The following is a 19,981-nucleotide window of genomic DNA, read 5'->3' as shown; positions in this document are numbered from 1 at the left end:
TGCAGACACTGGGGCTTAGTGATCATCTTGGATCACTTTGGTTCTACGTGTACCCCTGGTATGAAGGCAGACTTCAGAAAATCACAGATTCAGCTGGTGAGATTTGAAGGAGTGCTTAGAGTAGTCAAAACTGCCTGTATTACATTTGCAAAGCTGAAGGGCCTCCTGCACGGCTGCTTCTGAGCATCCTCACTCTTCTTGCTAAGCTAGAAACTAGAATCACAGTCCTTGAGACTTCCCAGTCGGGCCTGCATCTTGCCTGTCTGCATCTGGTTCTCACCATGACTCAGCCTTCCTGCATCTTGCCTGTCTGCATCTGGTTCTCACCATGACTCGGCCTCCTGTTCCTCCAGTGTCTTCCCTGCCAGATAGGAATTCGCACTGCCTTCCTTAGCCCCGCCTTTCTCTCTGTTCATGGACAGTGAGTCAAAGGCATCTGTTAGACTTTCTAATTCCTGAGCTCCCCATCTCACGACTGGCACTAATGTAAGTTAAAGCTCAGTTCTCAGTAAGATGAAAGAGGGGATGGCTATGGGCTAAGAGCAGTTTCCAGCCTCAGCTCGCCACTGAAACCTGTCTGCCTCTCCACTTTTGGCTTCGGTTCTTTTACCTTAGTTCATGGTGTTTTTGTTAAAGCTTCAGCCATTTAAGCAACATAACATAAGAATACTGATCAGTTAAGACCTTTGCACTCAGCACTTGTGATGGACAATCCTTCTTTGTTATCAGCCTTGCTCTGTGTACTCCACTCATAACCGTGATCTCTGGGTTTGAGGTTTATTGGTGATGGAATGCCAAGCAAGTTTCTTGTTGGGAACTTGCATAGGAAGCATTTCCACATTTATATTGTACACCTGAAACAAATGCTGCAGACGCTGAGACACTGTTCTCAAGAAACAGCAAGATTGTTAGTATGTGTCTTTCTGTTTGTATTTTGAAGACCACTAATAATAATGTTTAATTGAGAAATATGTTATCAATCAGGTTTACTTAATTTCTACACAAGATAGGACATTTCTTTAATATCTGCCTATTGAAATTTTCTGTTCAGGAAAACAGAGGAAAAATTTGTATCTTCTTTGTATGGTATTTTTACTTGTGGGTTTTAGATTTTTGTTCAAATTATTTTATAGATATAAATAGGAATATTGAAAAGCATTTATTGAATTTCAAAATGGCATATTCCATGGTAGTGAAAGACTCTTGACTTCATTGTGCAGCTTCACAATGCTGTAGCAGAAATGGAAAAGGAAAAATTTGAGCTTCAAAAGCACCATACGGAGACCATTCAGGAACTGCTGGAGGACACAAATGTGCGGCTGAGTAAAATGGAGGGAGACTATGTGGTGCAGATGCAGTCCACAGTGAGTGCTGTCTTCTCTGTCTGACTTTGCACACTCATCTTAGTTTCCATGACCTCATGCTTCACTGATAGGTACTTTCTATAAACTTGTTATGAAATTTAAAGGAAGACCATTACTTTCTTTTTTATTGGATATTTTTTATTTACATTTCAAATGTTATCCCTGTTCCTGGTTCCCCCCTTCCCCCCAGAAAATCCCCTCCCTCTATCCCCTTCTCCCCTCTCCTTGCTCACCAATCCACTCACTCCCGCTTCCCTGTCCTGGCATTCCCCTATACTGGGGCATGGAGCCTCCACAGGACCAAGGGCTTCTCCTCACATTGATGCCCGACTAGGCCATCCTTGAGCATTCTTTTCTTTTAGGAGACAGAAGCAGTGGACAGGCCTAGGAGTTCACTAAGAGGCCGAGCCTGACTCTTCTGTGTTACTTACACTTCTCAATCTCTTAGAAGTGGTTGCAAATTTTTTTCATTAATTTCTAATTCAGAAATAATTTTTCTCTTTAAAATTCTTTTAAACCTAAGATACAAGTGTTTTTCTGAAAATATTTAAAGTTGGTGTGAAGAAAGTAAGAAGTGTTCCTGACACATTTTCTTAGTAGAGCATTATCTGAGGCACCATATATATATATGTCACTTGGAGAAATCTCAAATTGTTAACAGTTTATATGGCTTCTTAATGCTTTGAATGTCAAGTTTTCTCATTTTGTAGTACAAAAATAATAGGAAGTTATTGGAAATATTAAATTGACATATACATAATAAACTTTTAATATTTAGTTATTGATACTATCTTTGAAAATGAAACATATAAGAAAAATAGAGTTATATAAGTAAAAAAGACAGACTACTTTAAGAAACCAACACTGACTTGAGGATAGGATTTTTGGCTCCTTGTAAAAATGATGAGAAAGAGATAAAGTCAGAAATGAAGATGGAAAAGAACATACGAGGTTAGTATAATTTTTGGAGTTTGTATTTGTTAACATTTATGTCATTGTGACAAAATACCTTACGGATACTATGCAAGGAAAGTTTTCTTTTGACTGACTGTTGCTGAGGGTCTGTGATACCAGGGAAGGCCTGTGAAGTTCATGATGACAGGAACATGTCACAGAGGTTCCTTATATAACATCAGGCTAAGATGCAAAGAAATTACCAACAGATCCAGGATACAGAAACTATCCTTCAAAGACATGTCTTTAGCCAGTCAGAGTCCCACCTCTTAAAGGCTTGACAGGTTCCTGAAACAGCACAGCTACTTGGAGACAAAGCTTTCAAAACATGACCCTGTGGGGAACAGTTCAGATTCCAGTCATAACAGCACTGGAAATGCAGCAGAAGAGTTGAAATTGATCTGACAGGTTCAAGAAAGCACAGGACTCAGAGCTGTAGAGGCATCAGGCCTGCAGTGTTGACACTCTTGGGTCTGTTAGCAGCAATAAAGGTGAGGGCATTTGCGTGTGGCTCAGATGTCTCTGATGCAGCTTTTAAAACGAGGGAATGAGCACCAACAGGATGCTGTGTCTCTATGGACTCCCCCATATGAACTGGGTTGTCTGACTCCTAACTCCTCAGGAAAAAGCTGGGTGATTTTTCTGAAGAGAAGGAAGGCTCTGGGTTTGGTGCAGTTTGCTAATGGCAGGCTGTAACGCACTACTATCTGACCTCCCAGAGAAGACAGTGAAAACCAAGGCGCTCACAAGGAAGAGAGTGTCAGTGTCAGTCAGACGGTTACTCAGCAGACAACCTGTGGGCTATGCTGGCAGGTGCACATTAGAAAAGGATGTGGCCCCTAGTGCTTTCCAAGTGAATAAGTAGTTTTAAACACTAGCAGATTCCTAGATTTCACATACACTAACTGTCATGTCACTATGGTGTTTCTAAAAATGTCATTTTTCATTATTTTGAGGCCTTTAAATATTTTTTCATTTGTTATGATAAATGTCTTCATAGAAATTATTTTTCAAAAAAGATCTTCGCTTAGGCCTTATTTTGTATTTTCTTTCTCCTAGGCCTTATAATTTCTCACTGTTCTTTATTTCTATCTGTGAATGCTTCTTATTTTATTCTATTTTCATCAATCCATTCTTTAATAGATTTGTTACACTTTTAACTTTTTTCCATGCCCAGTATTTTTGTTTGACTCTGAAAAAGCCCTCCTAACCAGTTCCTCGTGTCATTTGTGCATACTATCTTGAGTATATTTATTATTATAATAATGTTCTGTATATTATGAATGACAACATGATCCATATTGTTGTCCTGGTATGTTTTTACTCTCAACTTCACACAACCTAGAGGAGGAGAACCCTCAACTGGAGAATTGTCTAGATCAGACTGTCTTGTGGCCATGTCTATGAGTGGTTGTCTTGACTTATGATAGATATGAGAGAGTCCAGTATATTATGGGCACACTAACCATAGATGGGTATGTTTGGTATATGTAAGTGGTGAAGCAAGAGCTAGTGAAAGACACAGTAGCCAGCATTTCTTCAGAGTTTCTCCTTTATCTCCTGTTGGTGCTCCTGCCTTCACTTTCCCCACTGATGCACTGTGACCTGAAGTGTGAGCTGAAATCAACCCTTTTCTCCTGTGTTGCTTTTGTCTGTCACAGTAATAGAAAGCAATCTTGTACAATTGCATTGTCTTTAACAATAAGTTTTAGCGATATACCTTTCACAGGTCGCAGTTATGTTGGACTGTGAACTCATGTCCTTGGTGTTTGTCATTCTGAGATATAGTCAGGAAAATAGGAGATCAAGTTCTTCATTGCTTGGTGAGAGCTTGTGCTGCCTAGTTTTATGTCAACATGAGGAAATTTAGAATTATTTTGGAAGAAGGAATGTCAGTTTAGAAAATCTTTCCATCAGATTGGCCTATGGGCAATCCTGTGGTATGTTTTCTTAATATGGGAGGGCCCAGTTCACTGAGGACTGTACTGTACTGTACTGCCCCTGGTCTGGTGATCCTTGGTTATATAAGAAAGCAGGCTGAGCATTCCTCCATGACTTCTGCACCAGGTTCTTGTCCCTGCCTTGAGTTTCTGCTTTGATTTCCTTAGATGATGGACTATAATGTAGACGTGGAAGCAAAATAAAGCCCTCTCTGTACAAGTTGCTTTTGGTCCTGGTGTTTTATCTCAGTAATGGAAAGCACACTAAAATGGAGCTTGTTGAGTGAGGAGATGGTGAGCCTCAGGATGGAGGCTTCAGGAAGGCCCATTGGCCTTCTCACATGTCAGGTGCAAGCTTCACCAGTCCTGAAAGGAATACAGCTTTGGAGAGAGGCAGTGTCCCTAGGTTATAACAATCAGCTAATGGGCTTTAGAGGGAGAGGTGATCTTTGAATGAAGGAAGCCTGTAACTTCATCAGATTTAACCATCCTTTAAACTTGATGCATTTTTTCCTATTTTCCCTGCCTGCAGCTTCTTTTTCCACTCTTCTTTCTTCATCTCCTTTCATGTTTCCTCTCTTCCTCTCCCTTTACTCCCCTTGCCTTCATTTCCCCCTTTCCTGTTTCTTATACCTTCCCCTTCCCTTCCCTTCTCCTCCCTCCCCACTCTCATCCTTTCCTCCCCTTCTGTTTCTATTTTTTCCTTTCCCAGTCTCCTTCTCTTTCCTTTCCTTTGTTTGAAACAAGGTCTGGTTTTACCTCAGGCTAGCCTGTACTTATTATGTTGTTAAGGCTGGCCTTCAACTCTAGCCTCCCCAGTGCATTGCCATGAGTCCTGCCTTTTGTGTCTTGTTAAACAAATCTCTCTCTACTGAAAGTGCAGGATGCGTCAACAGAAGCTTTACCAAACGTCTGACAGTTTTGCTTTTACAGGAGTCTTTTACCTCCATAGCTGTTGCTTTGTTGTGATTAGTGAAAGACTGGAATCTAATGTCATTGTTTTTGTGTGCATGACTTCTTCTGTTTTTTCAGTTTCACTTGGAGTCTTTCTCCCTCTCTCCATCTGTCTTGACTGTTGCTATGTAACTTCTCTTCAATGAAAGTCTCCATTGCTTAGGCTGGATAGTTTCTCTGGCTTAGCTGACATCATTACTAAAGCTTATAGTTACTCTTGATGTTCAATGTGGCAGTCTGTCTTCCCTGTTGAGTACAATTGTCCTGTTCCTGAGCCCTTTTCTTTGATGGTTACATTTAGAATTTGCTTTCTATGTTCATAAGAAACAGGACTTGGAGAATATCTTTTCTTTGAAAATATCTTTTCTTTAGAGTACCATCTATGATATTTTTGATGTTTATGGTTAAAAGTCATATACTTTTGGCGGCTAGAGGGGTTGTTCAATAGTTAAGAACCCTTGTTGCTTAGACAGAGGACGACCTGTGTTCAGCTCTCAGCACCCACACTGCCACTCACAACTATCTGTTACTTCAGTTTCTGATGGATGGGTACTTCCATGGGCACTGCACACATGTGGTGCATGGACATATATGCAGGCAAAATACCTATACACATTAAATACATACATACATACATACATACATACATACATACATAATATTTATATATACATGTATTTTAAAAGATATATGTTTGCTTTTAATGTTTTTCACAGATTTTTAACCCCTTATGGATGTATAACAAATATTTTACAGTGCAGTACATTGACTAGATTTTATATAAAATGTTAAATAATGGTGGGAATCATAGTTTCTAAATCAAAGTTATTTCAAAAGGTATGTAGACTCAGGATTTGAAGAAAGGCTGCTTCTCTATTGTTATTATTTTGTTCATTATTTAAACTATCATGTGAATAATGGCTGCTATTATGGTGTTTCATGCATATTTTGTTTTTGTCTCCCTTCCCATTGCCCTCCCTCATCCCTGTCCTTCTTGCTGTCCTCTTCCTTCTTCTCCCAAAGCCCCTGCTGCCCTCATCTCACGTGTTCCACTTCCCTCTGTTTTCTTCTTTACCTTCAGTCAACCTTTTCTAGCTGCAGCACGCACACACACACACACACGTTTACACTCTCACAGTGTGTATGATGTTTCCTACTTAGAATCATTTTCCTGCAAATATTATTTCTTATTCTCTATAGCTAAATAAAAATTAATATAATATACAAAAAGTATATATCCCACCTGTTACTAATGCTTCTATCAAGAAAGACACTGATTAGTATTTTGTCACAATTATGTACTTATACATTCAGCTTAGCAAAAACAGACATACATATAAAAATAAATAAAAGTGGTTTCCTTTTACTTGGCTCTCATTATATGTGAAAAGGAAAAAACAAAACAAAACAAAGAGTACACCTATTCATACTTGTTATCGAACTTGTAGAAGAGACAATGTCATTAAAACACACAAACATAAATCTTGCAGTATGATAGGTGCTTTAGTTACCTGGCATTGCCAAAAGGAATGACTATGACTTAGGTGACATGGAACAACACAGATGTATTGCCTAACAGTTTCCATTCCAACTAGTAAAACTCAAGGTATCAGCAGAACCTGCTCTTTGAAGATGCTGTAAGAGAAAGATCCTTTCTTGCCTCTTTTAGCTTCTTGTGGGGGCAAACAGCCCTGACATTCTCTGGCTGCCAGCTGCAACTCTGCAGCCTGTGCTGTGCCATCACTTGATGTTCTGTATGCCCTCTGTGCCAGTGTCTTCACATAGCCTTTTTGTGAGGACAGTGTCTATGGACTCAGGGCCCTCTGTAACCCAGAGTGACTCATAGTAAGTTGGTTATATCTAAAAGCTTCTGTAAATATATTTACATATGGTATTGGAGCTTAATGGTAAAGAACTTGCCTAGCATGTGCCAGGCCTTGGGTCCAATTTCTAACACTGCACAGAACAAACAAAGTCACATTAGTTACCGGTCTTGTGCATTGTGAGGTGCAGCACAGAAGAGTAAGTAAAGCATCTTACGTTTAATGATTACTAAAATGGGAACACTGAAGAGCAGAACCTAGACCTGAGGGGAGGCAGAGGTGCTTCCTCTGGCACTGTTTGTTACAGAGACTGGCTTGCAAAGGGGTCAAGTCGGTACCTTCCATTAACAGCTAATCATAGTGGGATGGCTTGATGCTGTTTTTCTGTGTATTTATGGTGTAGGGTTTTGTTTTGGGTCTTTGGATTTTGAGTTTATGAGAGAAGGTTTCAATTTATAAGTCAAGAATGGCATCAAATTTCCTAACCTACGACCTCAGCATCCTGGGTGCTGACACTACAAGTGTCTGCTGTCACACTAGGGATTTTATCATTTTATACAAAATGTCAATTTATGAATTCATTTCAAATAAAATAATAAAATAAGATTGCTAAATCATTTGGTTAGTTGTATTTTCTTAACTTTTTTAAAGCAAATTTTACATTATTTTTCATTGTGTTTGTAGCTTCTTAAATCTTTTAAAAATACTGTTTAATTGCTTTAAAAATTATTGACAATATCATACTTGTATGCAATTTCTGTGACTACAGTAGTTCTCAAACTACCTTCTAACATGCCCCTCATATTCCCACCAACTCCTGTTCCAACTAGTCTCCTGGCCTCCTACTCTTCCTTCCCTCAACCACCATTCCTTCCTTCCTCTTTCCATTCGCCATTTGTCCCTACAACTGTCTACCTTCTTCTTTACCTTACTTCTCTCTTCATCCCTCCTTCATTCCCTCCACATCTCTACCTCTGTCAGTCTCAGGCCTGTGCAGTCACCGCTGCTGTGTTCACAACTGCATTTGGCCTTCTTCTATCCAGAAGATGGTGTTCAGTTGTGTGGTTCTCACAGTCTTTGTAAATCTTCTTCTAGTGTCCCTCGGCTTTAGAGGGGGTGTCTTAGTCAGGGTTTCTGTTCCTGCACAAACATCATGACCAAGAAGCAAGTTGGGGAGGAAAGGGTTTATTTGGCTTACACTTCCATACTGCTCTTCATCACCAAAGGAAGTCAGGACTGGAACTCAAACAGGTCAGGAAGCAGGAGCTGATGCAGAGGCCATGGACGGATGTTCTTTACTGGCTTGCCTCCCCTGGCTTGCTCAGCCTGCTCTCTTATAGAACCCAAGACTACCAGCCCAGAGATGGCACCACCCACAAGGGGCCCTCCCCACTTGGTCACTCATTGAGAAAATGCCTTACAGTTGGAGCTCATGGAGGCATTACCTCAACTGAAGCTCCTTTCTCTGTGATAACGCCAGCTGTGTCAAGTTGACACAAAATTAGCCAGTACAGGGGGTGATATGTTTGACATATTGGGGGCCAAGCATTCAGTAGTCATTCTCAGCTCTTCAACCAGTTATGGATCCAGTCACTGGCGGAAAGAAGCTTCTCTAACCAAATAGAGTAACTATGAATTAGAAGACAAATTAACTGCATAGCAGCAGTGCATTCCTCTCAGGATCTTTGGCCTCCATCACCACAGGTTTTGAATAGTTCTATACCATTATAAATGAGGAACCTCAAATACAATCAGAGGAAAGTTATCCCCAGAACACTCACACTGTTATTGTACCCATAAGCATAGTTTGTTATGCAGTTCAGGACTGTATCACTCTTGGTTTATATGATCACTTTTCTCCCCTATAGCCTGCATAGAACCTTCTAGCATCAAGAGTCTATAAATGTCAGCCAGCAAGGAGAAGTTTCCAACTTGGAGTACCAGCTTGGTTTTTCTGTATTATGTATCTTGAGTGCAGTGTCTTCAGCAATAGTGTTTTATTTTAGTTGTGGTGAGCAGTGGTAATAGTCTTGATTGGTTTTGGAAACTCTGAAGATTGTCTAGCTAACAACTCATAGGGGAATATTCTGCACTTGGTGCTGGGAGTTTGGTTTGAAATCCTGTTACTTCTGGGAACTTATGCAGAGTAGTTCATTCATGTTCTTTTTAAAGTTGTCCCTTTTTTTCATTTTTTCATTAGGTATTTTCCTCATTTACATTTCCAATGCTATACCAAAAGTCCCCCATACCCACCCCCCCAATCCCCTACACACCCACTCCCTCTTTTTGGCCCTGGCTTTCCCCTGTACTGGGGCATATAAAGTTTGCAAGTCCAATGGGCCTCTCTTTCCAGTGATGGCCTACTAGGCCATCTTTTGATACATATGCAGCTAGAGACAAGAGCTCCGGGGTACTGGTTAGTTCATATTGTTGTTCCACCTATAGGGTTGCAGTTCCCTTTAGTTCCTTGGGTATTTTCTCTAGCTCCTCCATTGGGAGCCCTGTGATCCATCCAGTAGCTGACTGTGAGCATCCACTTCTGTGTTTGCTAGACCCCTGCATAGTCTCACAAGAGACAGCTATATCTGGGTCCTTTCAGCAAAATCTTGCTAGTGTATGCAATGGTGTCAGCGTTTGGAAGCTGATCATGGGATGGATCCCTGGATATGGCAATCACTAGATGGTCCATCCTTTCATCACAGCTCCAAACTTTGTCTCTGTAACTCCTTCCATGGGTGTTTTGTTCCCAATTCTAAGAAGGGGCAAAGTGTCCACACTTTGGTCTTCGTTCTTCTTGAGTTTCATGCGTTTAGCAAATTGTATCTTATATCTCGGGTATCCTAAGTTTCTGGGCTAATATCCACTTATCAGTGAGTACATATTGTGTGAGTTCCTTTGTGATTGGGTTACCTCACTCAGGATGATGCCCTTCAGGTCCATCCATTTGCCTAGGAATTTCATAAATTCATTCCTTTTAATAGCTGAGTAGTACTCCATTGTGTAAATGTACCACATTTTCTGTATCCATTCCTCTGTTGAGGGGCATCTGGGTTCTTTCCAGCTTCTGGCTATTATAAGGCTCCTATGAACATAGTGGAGCATGTGTTCTTCTTACCAGTTGCAACATCTTCTGGATATATGCCCAGGAGAGGTGTTGCTGGATCCTCCAGTAGTACTATGTCCAATTTTCTGAGGAACCACCAGACTGATTTCCAGAGTGGTTGTACAAGCTTGCAATTTCACCAACAATGAAGGAGTGTTCCTCTTTCTCCACATCCTCACCAGCATCTGTTGTCACCTGAATTTTTGATCTTAGCCATTCTGACTGGTGTGAGGTGTAATCTCAGGGTTGAGTTGATTTGCATTTCCCTGATGATTAACGATGTTGAACATTTTTTTCAGGTGCTTCTCTGCCATTCTGATATTCCTCAGCTGAGAATTCTTTGTTCAGTTCTGAGCCCCATTTTTAATGGGGTTATTTGATTTTCTGGAGTCCACCTTCTTGAGTTCTTTATATATATTGGATATTAGTCCCCTATCCGATTTGGGATAGGTAAAGATCCTTTCCCAGTCTGTTGGTGGTCTTTTTGTCTTATTGATGGTGCCTTTGCCTTGCAGAAGCTTTGCAATTTTATGAGGTCCCATTTATCAATTCTCGATCTTACAGCACAAGCCATTGCTGTTGTATTCAGGAATTTTTCCCCTGTGCCCATATCTTCCAGGCTTTTCCCTACTTTCTCCTCTATAAGTTTCAGTGTCTCTGGTTTTATGTGGAGTTCCTTAATCCACTTAGATTTGACCGTAGTACAAGGAGATAGAAATGGATCAATTCACAATCTTCTACATGATAACAGCCAGTTGTGCCAGCACTATTTGTTGAAAATGCTGTCTTTTTTCCACTGGATGGTTTTAGCTCCCTTGTCAAAGATCAAGTGACCATAAGTGTGTGGGTTCATCTCTGGGTCTTCAATTCTGTTCCATTGGTCTACTTGTCTGTCACTATACCAGTACCTTGCAGTTTTTATCACAATTGCTCTGTAGTACAGCTTTAGGTCGGGCATGGTGATTCCACCAGAGGTTCTTTTATCCTTGAGAAGAGTTTTTGCTATCCTAGGTTTTTTGTTATTCCAGATGAATCTGCCAATTGCCCTTTCTAATTCGTTGAAGAATTGAGTTGGAATTTTGATGGGGATTGCATTGAATCTGTAGATTGCTTTTGGCAAGATAGCCGTTTTTACTATATTGATCTTGCCAATCCATGAGCATGGGAGATCTTTCCATCTTCTGAGATCTTTTTTAATTTCTTTCTTCAAAGGCATGAAGTTCTTATCATACAGATCTTTCACTTCCTTAGTTAGAGTCACGCCAAGGTATTTTATATTATTTGTGACTATTGAGAAGGGTTTTGTTTCCCTAATTTCTTTCTCAGCCTGTTTATCCTTTCTGTAGAGAAATGCCATTGACTTGTTTGAGTTAATTTTATCCAGCTACTTCATTGAATCTATTTATCAGGCTTAGGAGTTCTCTGGTGGAGTTTTTAGGGTCACTTATATATACTATCATATCATCTGCAAAAAGTGATATTTTGACTTCTTCCTTGCCAATTTGTATTCCCTTGATCTCCTTTTGTTGTCTAATTGCTCTGGCTAGGACTTCAAGTACAATGTTGAATAGGTAGGGAGAGAGTGGACAGCCTTGTCTAGTCCCTGATTTTAGTGGGATTGCTTCCAGCTTCTCACCATTTACTTTGGTGTTGGCTACTGGTTTGCTGTAGATTGCTTTTATCATGTTTAGGTTCGGGCCTTGAATTCCTGATCTTTCCAAGACTTTTATCATGAATGGGTGTTGGATTTTGTCAAATGCTTTCTCAGCATCTAACGAGATGATCATGTGGTTTTAGTCTTTGAGTTTGTTTATATACTGGATTATGTTGATGGATTTCCGTATATTGAACCATTCCTGCATCCCTGGGATGAAACCTACTTGGTCAGGATGGATGATTGTTTTGATGTGTTCTTGGATTCCGTTAAGAAGAACTTTATTGAGGATTTTTGCATCAATATTCATAAGGGATATTGGTCTGAAGTTCTCTATCTTTGTTGGGTCCTTTTGTGGTTTAGGTATCAGAGTAATTGTGGCTTCATAGAATGAGTTGGGTAGAGTACCTTCTGTTTCTATTTTGTGGAATAGTTTGTGAAGAACTGGGATTAGATCTTCTTTGAAGGTCTGATAGAACTCTGCACTAAACCCATCTGGTCCTGGGCTTTTTTTGGTTGGGAGACTGTTAATGACTGCTTCTATTTCTTTGGGGGATATAGGGCTGTTTAGATCATTAACGTGATCTTGATTCAACTTTGGTACCTGGTTTCTGTCTAGAAACTTCTCCATTTCATCCAGGTTCTCCAGTTTTGTTGAGTATAGCCTTTTGTAGAAGGATCTGATGGTGTTTTGGATTTCTTCAGGATCTGTTGTTATGTCTCCCTTTTCATTTCTGATTTTGTTAATTAGAATGCTTTCCCTGTGCCTTGTAGTGAGTCTGGCTAAGGGTTTGTCTATCTTGTTGATTTTCTCAAAGAACCAGCTCCTCGTTTGGTTAATTCTTTGAATAGTTCTTCTTGTTTCCACTTGGTTGATTTCGCCCCTGAGTTTGATTATTTCCTGCCATCTACTCCTCTTGGGTGAATTTGCTTCCTTTTGTTCTAGAGCTTTTAGGTGTGTTGTCAAGCTGCCAATGTGTGCTCTCTCTAGTTTCTTTCTGGAGGCACTCAGAGCTATGAGTTTTCCTCTTAGAAATGCTTTCATTGTGTCCCATAAGTTTGTGTATGTTGTGGCTTCATTTTCATTGAACTCTAAAAAGTCCTTAATTTCTTTCTTTATTCCTTCCTTGACCAAGGTATCATTGAGAAGAGTGTTGTTCAGTTTCCACATGAATGTTGGCTTTCTATTATTTATTTTGTTATTGAAGATCAGCCTTAGTCCATGGTGGTCTAATAGGATGCATGGGACAATTTCAATATTTTTGTATCTGTTGAGGCTTGTTTTGTGACCAATTATGTGGTCAGTTTTGGAGAACGTACCATGAGGTGCTGAGAAGAAGGTATATCCTTAAAGTTGTCCTTTTATTTAGCATAAAGAGTAACATGCTTTTATGGATGTCATATCTCCTTAGTTTTGTCTGACTCCCTCCCTCTGCCTTCCCTGTCTTCTTCCTCCTCCAGTCTCAGTGTTTCCTTCTCCAGGCCTTCCCTTTCTGCTTTTCCTGTCTCTACCCTCATCTCACTGACCTCCCAACCTCAGGACTCCTTTGCTGGTCCCTACTGATACTCCAACTTAAATCCAGTTGTCTAAAAATTCTAGTCTAAGATCTGCATTTGAGGGGATATTCCGAGTTTTTGTTTTGGGGCTTAGGTTATTTCCATTGTTATAATATTCTTGCCAGTACTATACAAGATTTTCAATTTCTCCACGTCCTCAACAAATTTGTTATTTTCTTATTGGAGCATAGATAGCTTTATTTAGCAGGTATAGCCAATGGCTACAGCTTACTCACAAGTATCTTATATAGGTCCCATAAAGTTTTAACAGTTGATTAATACCCAAATTAAAAATTCTTGTTCACAGCCGGGTGTGGTGGCACACGCCTTTAATCCTAGCACTTGGGAGGCAGAGGCAGGAAGATTTCTGAGTTCGAGGCCCGCCTGGTCTACAGAGTGAGTTCCAGGACAGCCAGGGCTACACAGAGAAACCCTGTCTCGACAAACAAAAACAAAAACAAAAAACATCATGTTCACATTATCACTGATATCCCGACATTTGAGATCACAGAATTGTTTGAATGTCCATCACTGTCTTCATTGAAACAGTGGATATCTGTCCCTCTCATTTCTTCTTATTTTCTTATAAAAAAGTGGTTTGTAATTTCATGTGAGCATTTCTTCTCTTCACTATATTCAATTATTAATATTGTAGAAAAAGATTGGTTTCTGACTGATGGAGACATTTTTCCTTTAGCAGAGTCTGTAGGTTTTTCTGTATCAATTCAGCCCCTAGGTCTTGATTTATTTCATTGTCAACCATGTTATTTTCGAACAATTTATAATAGCTATTCATTTCTTTCTTTGAATATGGGCAGTCTTTGTCTTGACTTTGGAATTCTTGTCTCCTGTCTCTATACAGTGACCAAACCTCAGTTTGTGCAGTGTTCTTCTGAGAGCTTTTGCTACTTCAAGGCTCAGTGACCTTGGCCACTCCTGCTTTGAGTTTCTTGTCCAGTCCTCATACAAGCTTAGAAAATACCTGTAGAAGTAAAAAAGAAAGAAAAAGCAAAAGAAGGGTGGAGAGTGCAACTTAGAGGGCCGGCCCAGCCTGCGGCTCCTTCTCCTCCTCAGTCCAGTCTGCCTGGGCATCCGCAACACCTTCCTGACGTGTTTCCCACTAATTTCTGTGTCTTTTACAAAGTGTTCTTAACAGGAGAGTTATGTTCTGTATGCCACCCCTATAAGCAGAATTCCCTCTCCTAGGCTTCTAAGGCAGAGTAGCAGTCCTGCTTTTCCTAGACATTGTCTCCTTTGTACCCGTTCCACAGAAGGATCCCCTGGGTCCCATCACTTCAAATTGGAGAGCAAAGGTTCCTTCTTGTTTGTGTCATACTGTGTCACTATGCAGAAAGGTAGTCCAGTTCCCTCAAAGGGGAGTCCACTTCCTCAAGCAGCTTCTTGGTGCAGCAGAGGCAGAGGGGATGCAGTGGGCTAGACTGCAGCTACACAGATGCTCTGTCGTATTAAAGCATTCACCAATGTGCTGTTTTAAATTTCAAATATTTGGAATTTGTTGCACCAAAATTTAACTCACCAATCTATTCAGTTTTATAATGAAGAAAAGGTGAAATGAAGAGAGAGTGTTGGGGTTTAACAGTGATGTTTAAACTTTATCTTAACCCTTTGTTGTAGAAAAACAGTAGGAAACAAGGGCCACGCTAACCTTTTCCTACTTGAATTTATTAGAAGAGGAGTTGTTAAAATGAAAGCCAGTTGTTTCTCAGCTAATGCTGCCTTAGTGTAGTTTTGAATAAAGCATTTAGAAGCTCATAAACACCTTTATTCAGGCTTTAAATGCAGCCCTGCCAAAGTGAAGAATTCAAAATAACTTAAATACCAAATAAAAAGAGGCAATTTATTTGAATGATGCTTTTGCATACTTTAGAAAAATAGAAAACTCCTTTAAATGAAATAGAAAAATCTAAGTTAACCAAATAAGAATTTATGTGATAAAATATTCCTATATACTTTCTAATGACGAATATGTTATGTGGTACTCCTGGCGTTAAAATGTGAGTTATGGATTTCATTTTCAAGTATCCTGATTAGAACCTTAAGTGAAGGCACAAAGCTGAGCTACAGTGAGGAGGCCCAGAGGGATTGCCATCGACCCGAGGGGCGCGCTGGCCTTCTTCACTCTCATGGGGACATTTCAGACTCTGCAAACATTCCACAAATGAGTGAATTGTTGGATAGATGTAAACATGCTATTAATTTTATGGTAAAAAGGTGATATTTCATTAGACCAGGTGGTGGTGGTACATGACTTTAATCCCAGCACTTAGGAGGCTGAGGCAGACAGATCTGAGTTTGAGGCCAGCCTGATCTATAAAGAGAGTTCCAGGACAGCCAAGGCTACACAGAGAAACCCTATCTCAAACAAACCAACAACAACAACAAGTTACGTTAGAGATTTATTTTTTACTAGTATTGATTATGGCTTATTTGTTCTTATTACTATAATATTTTTCTTCATAGTGCTCATTGGCACCATGGCTGAAAAGCTAGTTAGAGGTTTTCTTAACAATGACTTGTTCTTTTAGAACCACATGATCAAAGAACTGGAGGGCCGTGTCCAGCAACTGATGGGAGAAGCAGAGAACAGCAATCTACAGAGGCAGAAATTGACCCAAGAAAAATTGGAGCTGGAAAGATGCTACCAGATAACATGCAATGAATTACAGGAGCTAAAGACAAGGTAGTGCTGGCAGCTGTCTGTGGGCACCAGAGCTCGCTCCTGACTGTAGGTGACCTGCGAGTGGGTTAGACTTTGTGCAGTAAATCTTATGATGTTCCTACCTTAGTGGGATTCTTTGCATATTTTTTAAAATACTTAAAAACATAGTGTTTGAAACAAGTTGATGAAAATGTGGATACTTACTTCATATATAAAAATAGAATATATTTAAATTTAGTTGATTATTAGTTTAGTTGATATCCATTTTAGAGATTGGTTCCAAAAATATATAATATTTTTTATCTTACTGTTTCAGGCGCAACATACTACATAAAGAGAAAGAACATCTTGTAAATGACTATGAACAAAATGTGAAATTATTAAAAACCAAATATGACTCTGACCTAAATCTCCTGAGACAAGAGCATGCACTTTCAACTTCTAAGGTATTGTACGAATAGGTAGCCACATCTGCACAAGTGTGCAGCATGGCAGCGATGCATCAGCCAGTTGTTTCCATTTGAGATTAGCCCCTTTATCCTGTTCTTGAAACCAGCAGACGTCAAAACACACTATGCTGTTTAGGGTGCTGAAAACACTGTTTCATAGCCCACACAGCACTTAGCAGCAAGTTCTGCTTGACGCTCTCTTAAAGCACTAAAGGTTTAAAGATGCAATTCTTAGACATGCCTTCTGAAGTGTTTTTGCACACATGTAGTAGTTTACTTTGAAATGTTTGTTTTATTTTATTCTTATTTTTTAAATTTCAAAAATGTCCATAAAAATTAGACTCATTTTTACATTTTCATTGCATTAAATACTATGCAGATTTTAATTGACATTTTTATTTCAAAATACTAATTTTGACTTCAAATGTTACTCTAATTACTGCTCAGCTTGCTTACAGTATACTTCAAATAGATTTAAGTTTTATATTGTCTTTAAAATATTTTTCACTCAGATTTATAGGTAACTTAAATTGTGACTAAGCTTTCTGGGGTAAATGGGCTTTATGTCAACCAGAACTGGGCAGTGGCACAGAGAGTCAGCACTCTGCTTCTGTTCTTGCAATCCTCCTAGACATCGGGTGTGATTGAAGACTTAGAACAGAACATCTGTCAACTAAAACAGCAGGTCCAGGAATCGGAGCTTCAGAGGAAACAGCAAGTAAAAGTGAGTCCTGGGCTTTTACTGAGGTCTCTGGGCCCAGTTCCTTTCCTGTCTTGATCTATGTTTATAAATGAGAGTCTGTTAAAGAATAACTTAGGAAAGTCCTTCTGGACATAGCCATTTCTGAATGTATTGCTGGCATTTACCTAACAAGTGAAGATAATTACATGGAGAGAATAAAAGACAATTGATTTGAAAGATCTTTTTTGAGATTAGTTTAGAATTAAAATCTTTTTATTTTATTTATTTTGTTGAGATTGCAAAAACTAGAATACAGAAAAGACAATGGAGCAAATGATTTTATACAAAGTGAACATTCTTGTAAGCATTGCCCAAGTCTAGAAATAGAAATTTTCAGCTACCCCAGAAATTCTTAAGTGACTCTGCCTAATCCTACTCACTGTAAATATTCATCTTGGTATTCACAGACTGGCATAGCTCACTGCCCTCATTAGAGAAGCATCTTTTAGCTGCATGCGATGGTTAAGACAGAATCTCACAACTGGTCAAAGTGTATAATGGTATTGAAATTTTCAGGAAAATAGATGAATCTGGCCCTTGTAATATAAAGCAGGGCCACCCAGATGCATAAAGATAAACCCTGAGTACGTTCTCGCATCTGTATGTAGGTGACAGCCCATAATGTGTACATCTCTGTGTGTTGGGGAGTGTGGGTAAAACTAAAAGCCAAGAACAGAGACCAAGACATGGTAAAGATGGGTGGTGGGAGGGGTGGACATAGGGAACATGAAAGAAGAAATAATATGGGAGATGAGAACAAGGGGGACTGTGGGCAGAAGGGAAGTGGGGAGGGAAGGAATTCCACTAATACACTGTGTTGAAAATGCCATAATGATATGAAATATGTTGTATGCTAATTTGAAGTGAAATTACTCAAATATATTAAATATATAAATTAAATATTTTAATATGTCAAATATTTTTAAAAGTAAGGTCTAATATTTATTATTTGGTATACTGTCCATAATGTGCTTCAGGGCTGTGGTGTGGATAGGAGTTAAAGTATATAAGTATGAATATATTATTTGCTGTTCTTTTTACAGATCTTATTAGTGTAGTATGCCATCAAATTTTTGTTTGATGTGAAAAAACTCTCTTACAAAAGTGTATTTTAGAAGGTCTTCCCATTGAAGTTCTGAAACTCCCCTGTCTTTCTCCCTTTCCCTCTCCTCAGCACTTCATTTTCTCCCAGTCACAGAGCACCGAGGAGGAGGAGGATATGAAGTAGTTTCACGGTTCAAGTTGGCATTACCATCTTGACTTAGTTGCTTATTCCTGGTCTCACAGTCTTGACCATCACAGCAGTCCTTGTGCTTGAGGACAGGACACCTCCACACAGCTGAGGTCTTACATCTTGTTATATAAAGCTGCTCGAGACTTTGACAGTTAGGTGCTTAGCGTTGTCTTAGTGATAAGCAAATGACATGTATAACTCTAAGTTTGATATCCAGTACATTCATTGCTTTTATCAGGTCACTCATTTATTTACTCTAAAGGTAATATAAAACATACTAAGAATAAACATTTGTCATTTACAGGATCAAGAAAATAAGTTTCACATGGAGAAAAACCATTTAAAACACACCTATGAGAAAAAGGTAATATGTTTGGAAAATATAGACATTTAAAATAACAACTTAAGTAGGTAAAGGGGGCTGATTTAGTAAAGTAATTGATTTATCTCATCCTTTAAAGGATGTTTTTCTTACTAATTCAATCTCAGTTAACCAATATAGTCAAAGTTTTCATGTTTGTGAACAGATTCAAGTTCAGTTGTTAATCACACCCACATTAAAGCTCTAGTTTTGTACTCTGTTGGGGGAGGGAAGATGCTCATTGACTGAATCTCTCTTATGAACAACTTGATTTTTTATTTCTACAAGTTTGAAACAGTTGGGCCTTACAGTGCATTCCTGTGTATTATCCACGCTATAAGAGCTTCAGACCTGCAATCCAACCTAAAACAGTCAGAGCATTGACTACTTATAGCTTAGCAGCTTCTTAGCACTCAGAACCTTGCACAACCTTAAATGTATTTAGTATTCCTATTACTATCAGTAGTAACTAAAGCTTTGAATACTTTAGACAACAATTGATAGATTTGTGACTGCTATCTCAGTTCTGAAATTGTCTGCTATAAGACAGAGAAGGTAAAAGTAGTTGAAATAACAAAGGTTTTATTGATTTTTTTTTCGAGACAGGATTTCTCTGGATAGCCCTGGCTGTCCTGGAACTCACTCTGTAGACCAGGCTGGCCTTGAACTCAGAAATCTGCCTGCCTCTGCCTCCCAAGTGCTGGGATTAAAGGCCAGCCTTTATTGATATTTTTGTTACTATTTATTTTTAATACTTGCCAAATGAATCCACTTGTAAAATATAATAGAAAATGAGGTTTACCCTTTCATTAAAATCTGTGTAAATTAAAGCTAACCCTGGCGTGTATTGTAGCATTCTCAAGTCACATTGCAAGCCATCATTTTTGTCCCTCTAGTTGCTTAATTGATATTCTTTAAATGCGTCTACTGGGATAGTGCATCATGTTAGGTGATAGGGTGAGGTTGGGAGCTGTTAGTCTCTGCTCTCCAAGAGATGTATAGAATAAAGAGTGTGTTGTGACTTACAAAAAAAAAAAAAAAAGGATTTCTTCTGATGCATATTGATCTGTTTGTGTGCTTTTTATAATTGTAACTATTATTATTTTTTCTGGATTTTTTTGAGATAGGGTTTCTCTGTGTAGCCCTGGCTGTCCTAGAACTCACTC

At 39.1% G+C, this 19,981-nt stretch overlaps 1 protein-coding gene across 1 annotated transcript in view; it reads left to right on the top strand.

Moving 5' to 3' along the window:
- Window positions 1-19,981, top strand: part of Cep112 (centrosomal protein 112) — a 442,735-nt gene that overhangs the window by 92,145 nt on the left and 330,609 nt on the right. The window contains exons 12-16 of the mRNA XM_085829453.1: window positions 1,221-1,364; window positions 15,896-16,050; window positions 16,346-16,475; window positions 17,110-17,202; window positions 18,759-18,818. Of these exons, the coding sequence (XP_085685579.1) occupies window positions 1,221-1,364; window positions 15,896-16,050; window positions 16,346-16,475; window positions 17,110-17,202; window positions 18,759-18,818 (582 nt within the window). The remainder of the gene's footprint in view (window positions 1-1,220; window positions 1,365-15,895; window positions 16,051-16,345; window positions 16,476-17,109; window positions 17,203-18,758; window positions 18,819-19,981) is intronic.

The sequence above is a fragment of the Mus caroli genome, unplaced genomic scaffold, assembly GCF_978045245.1.
Source record: "Mus caroli unplaced genomic scaffold, Mus_caroli_1 scaffold_13, whole genome shotgun sequence".
Lineage (NCBI taxonomy): Eukaryota > Metazoa > Chordata > Mammalia > Rodentia > Muridae > Mus > Mus caroli.
Note: the sequence above shows the minus strand (reverse complement) of the source record. Positions and strands in the feature narration are given on the sequence as shown.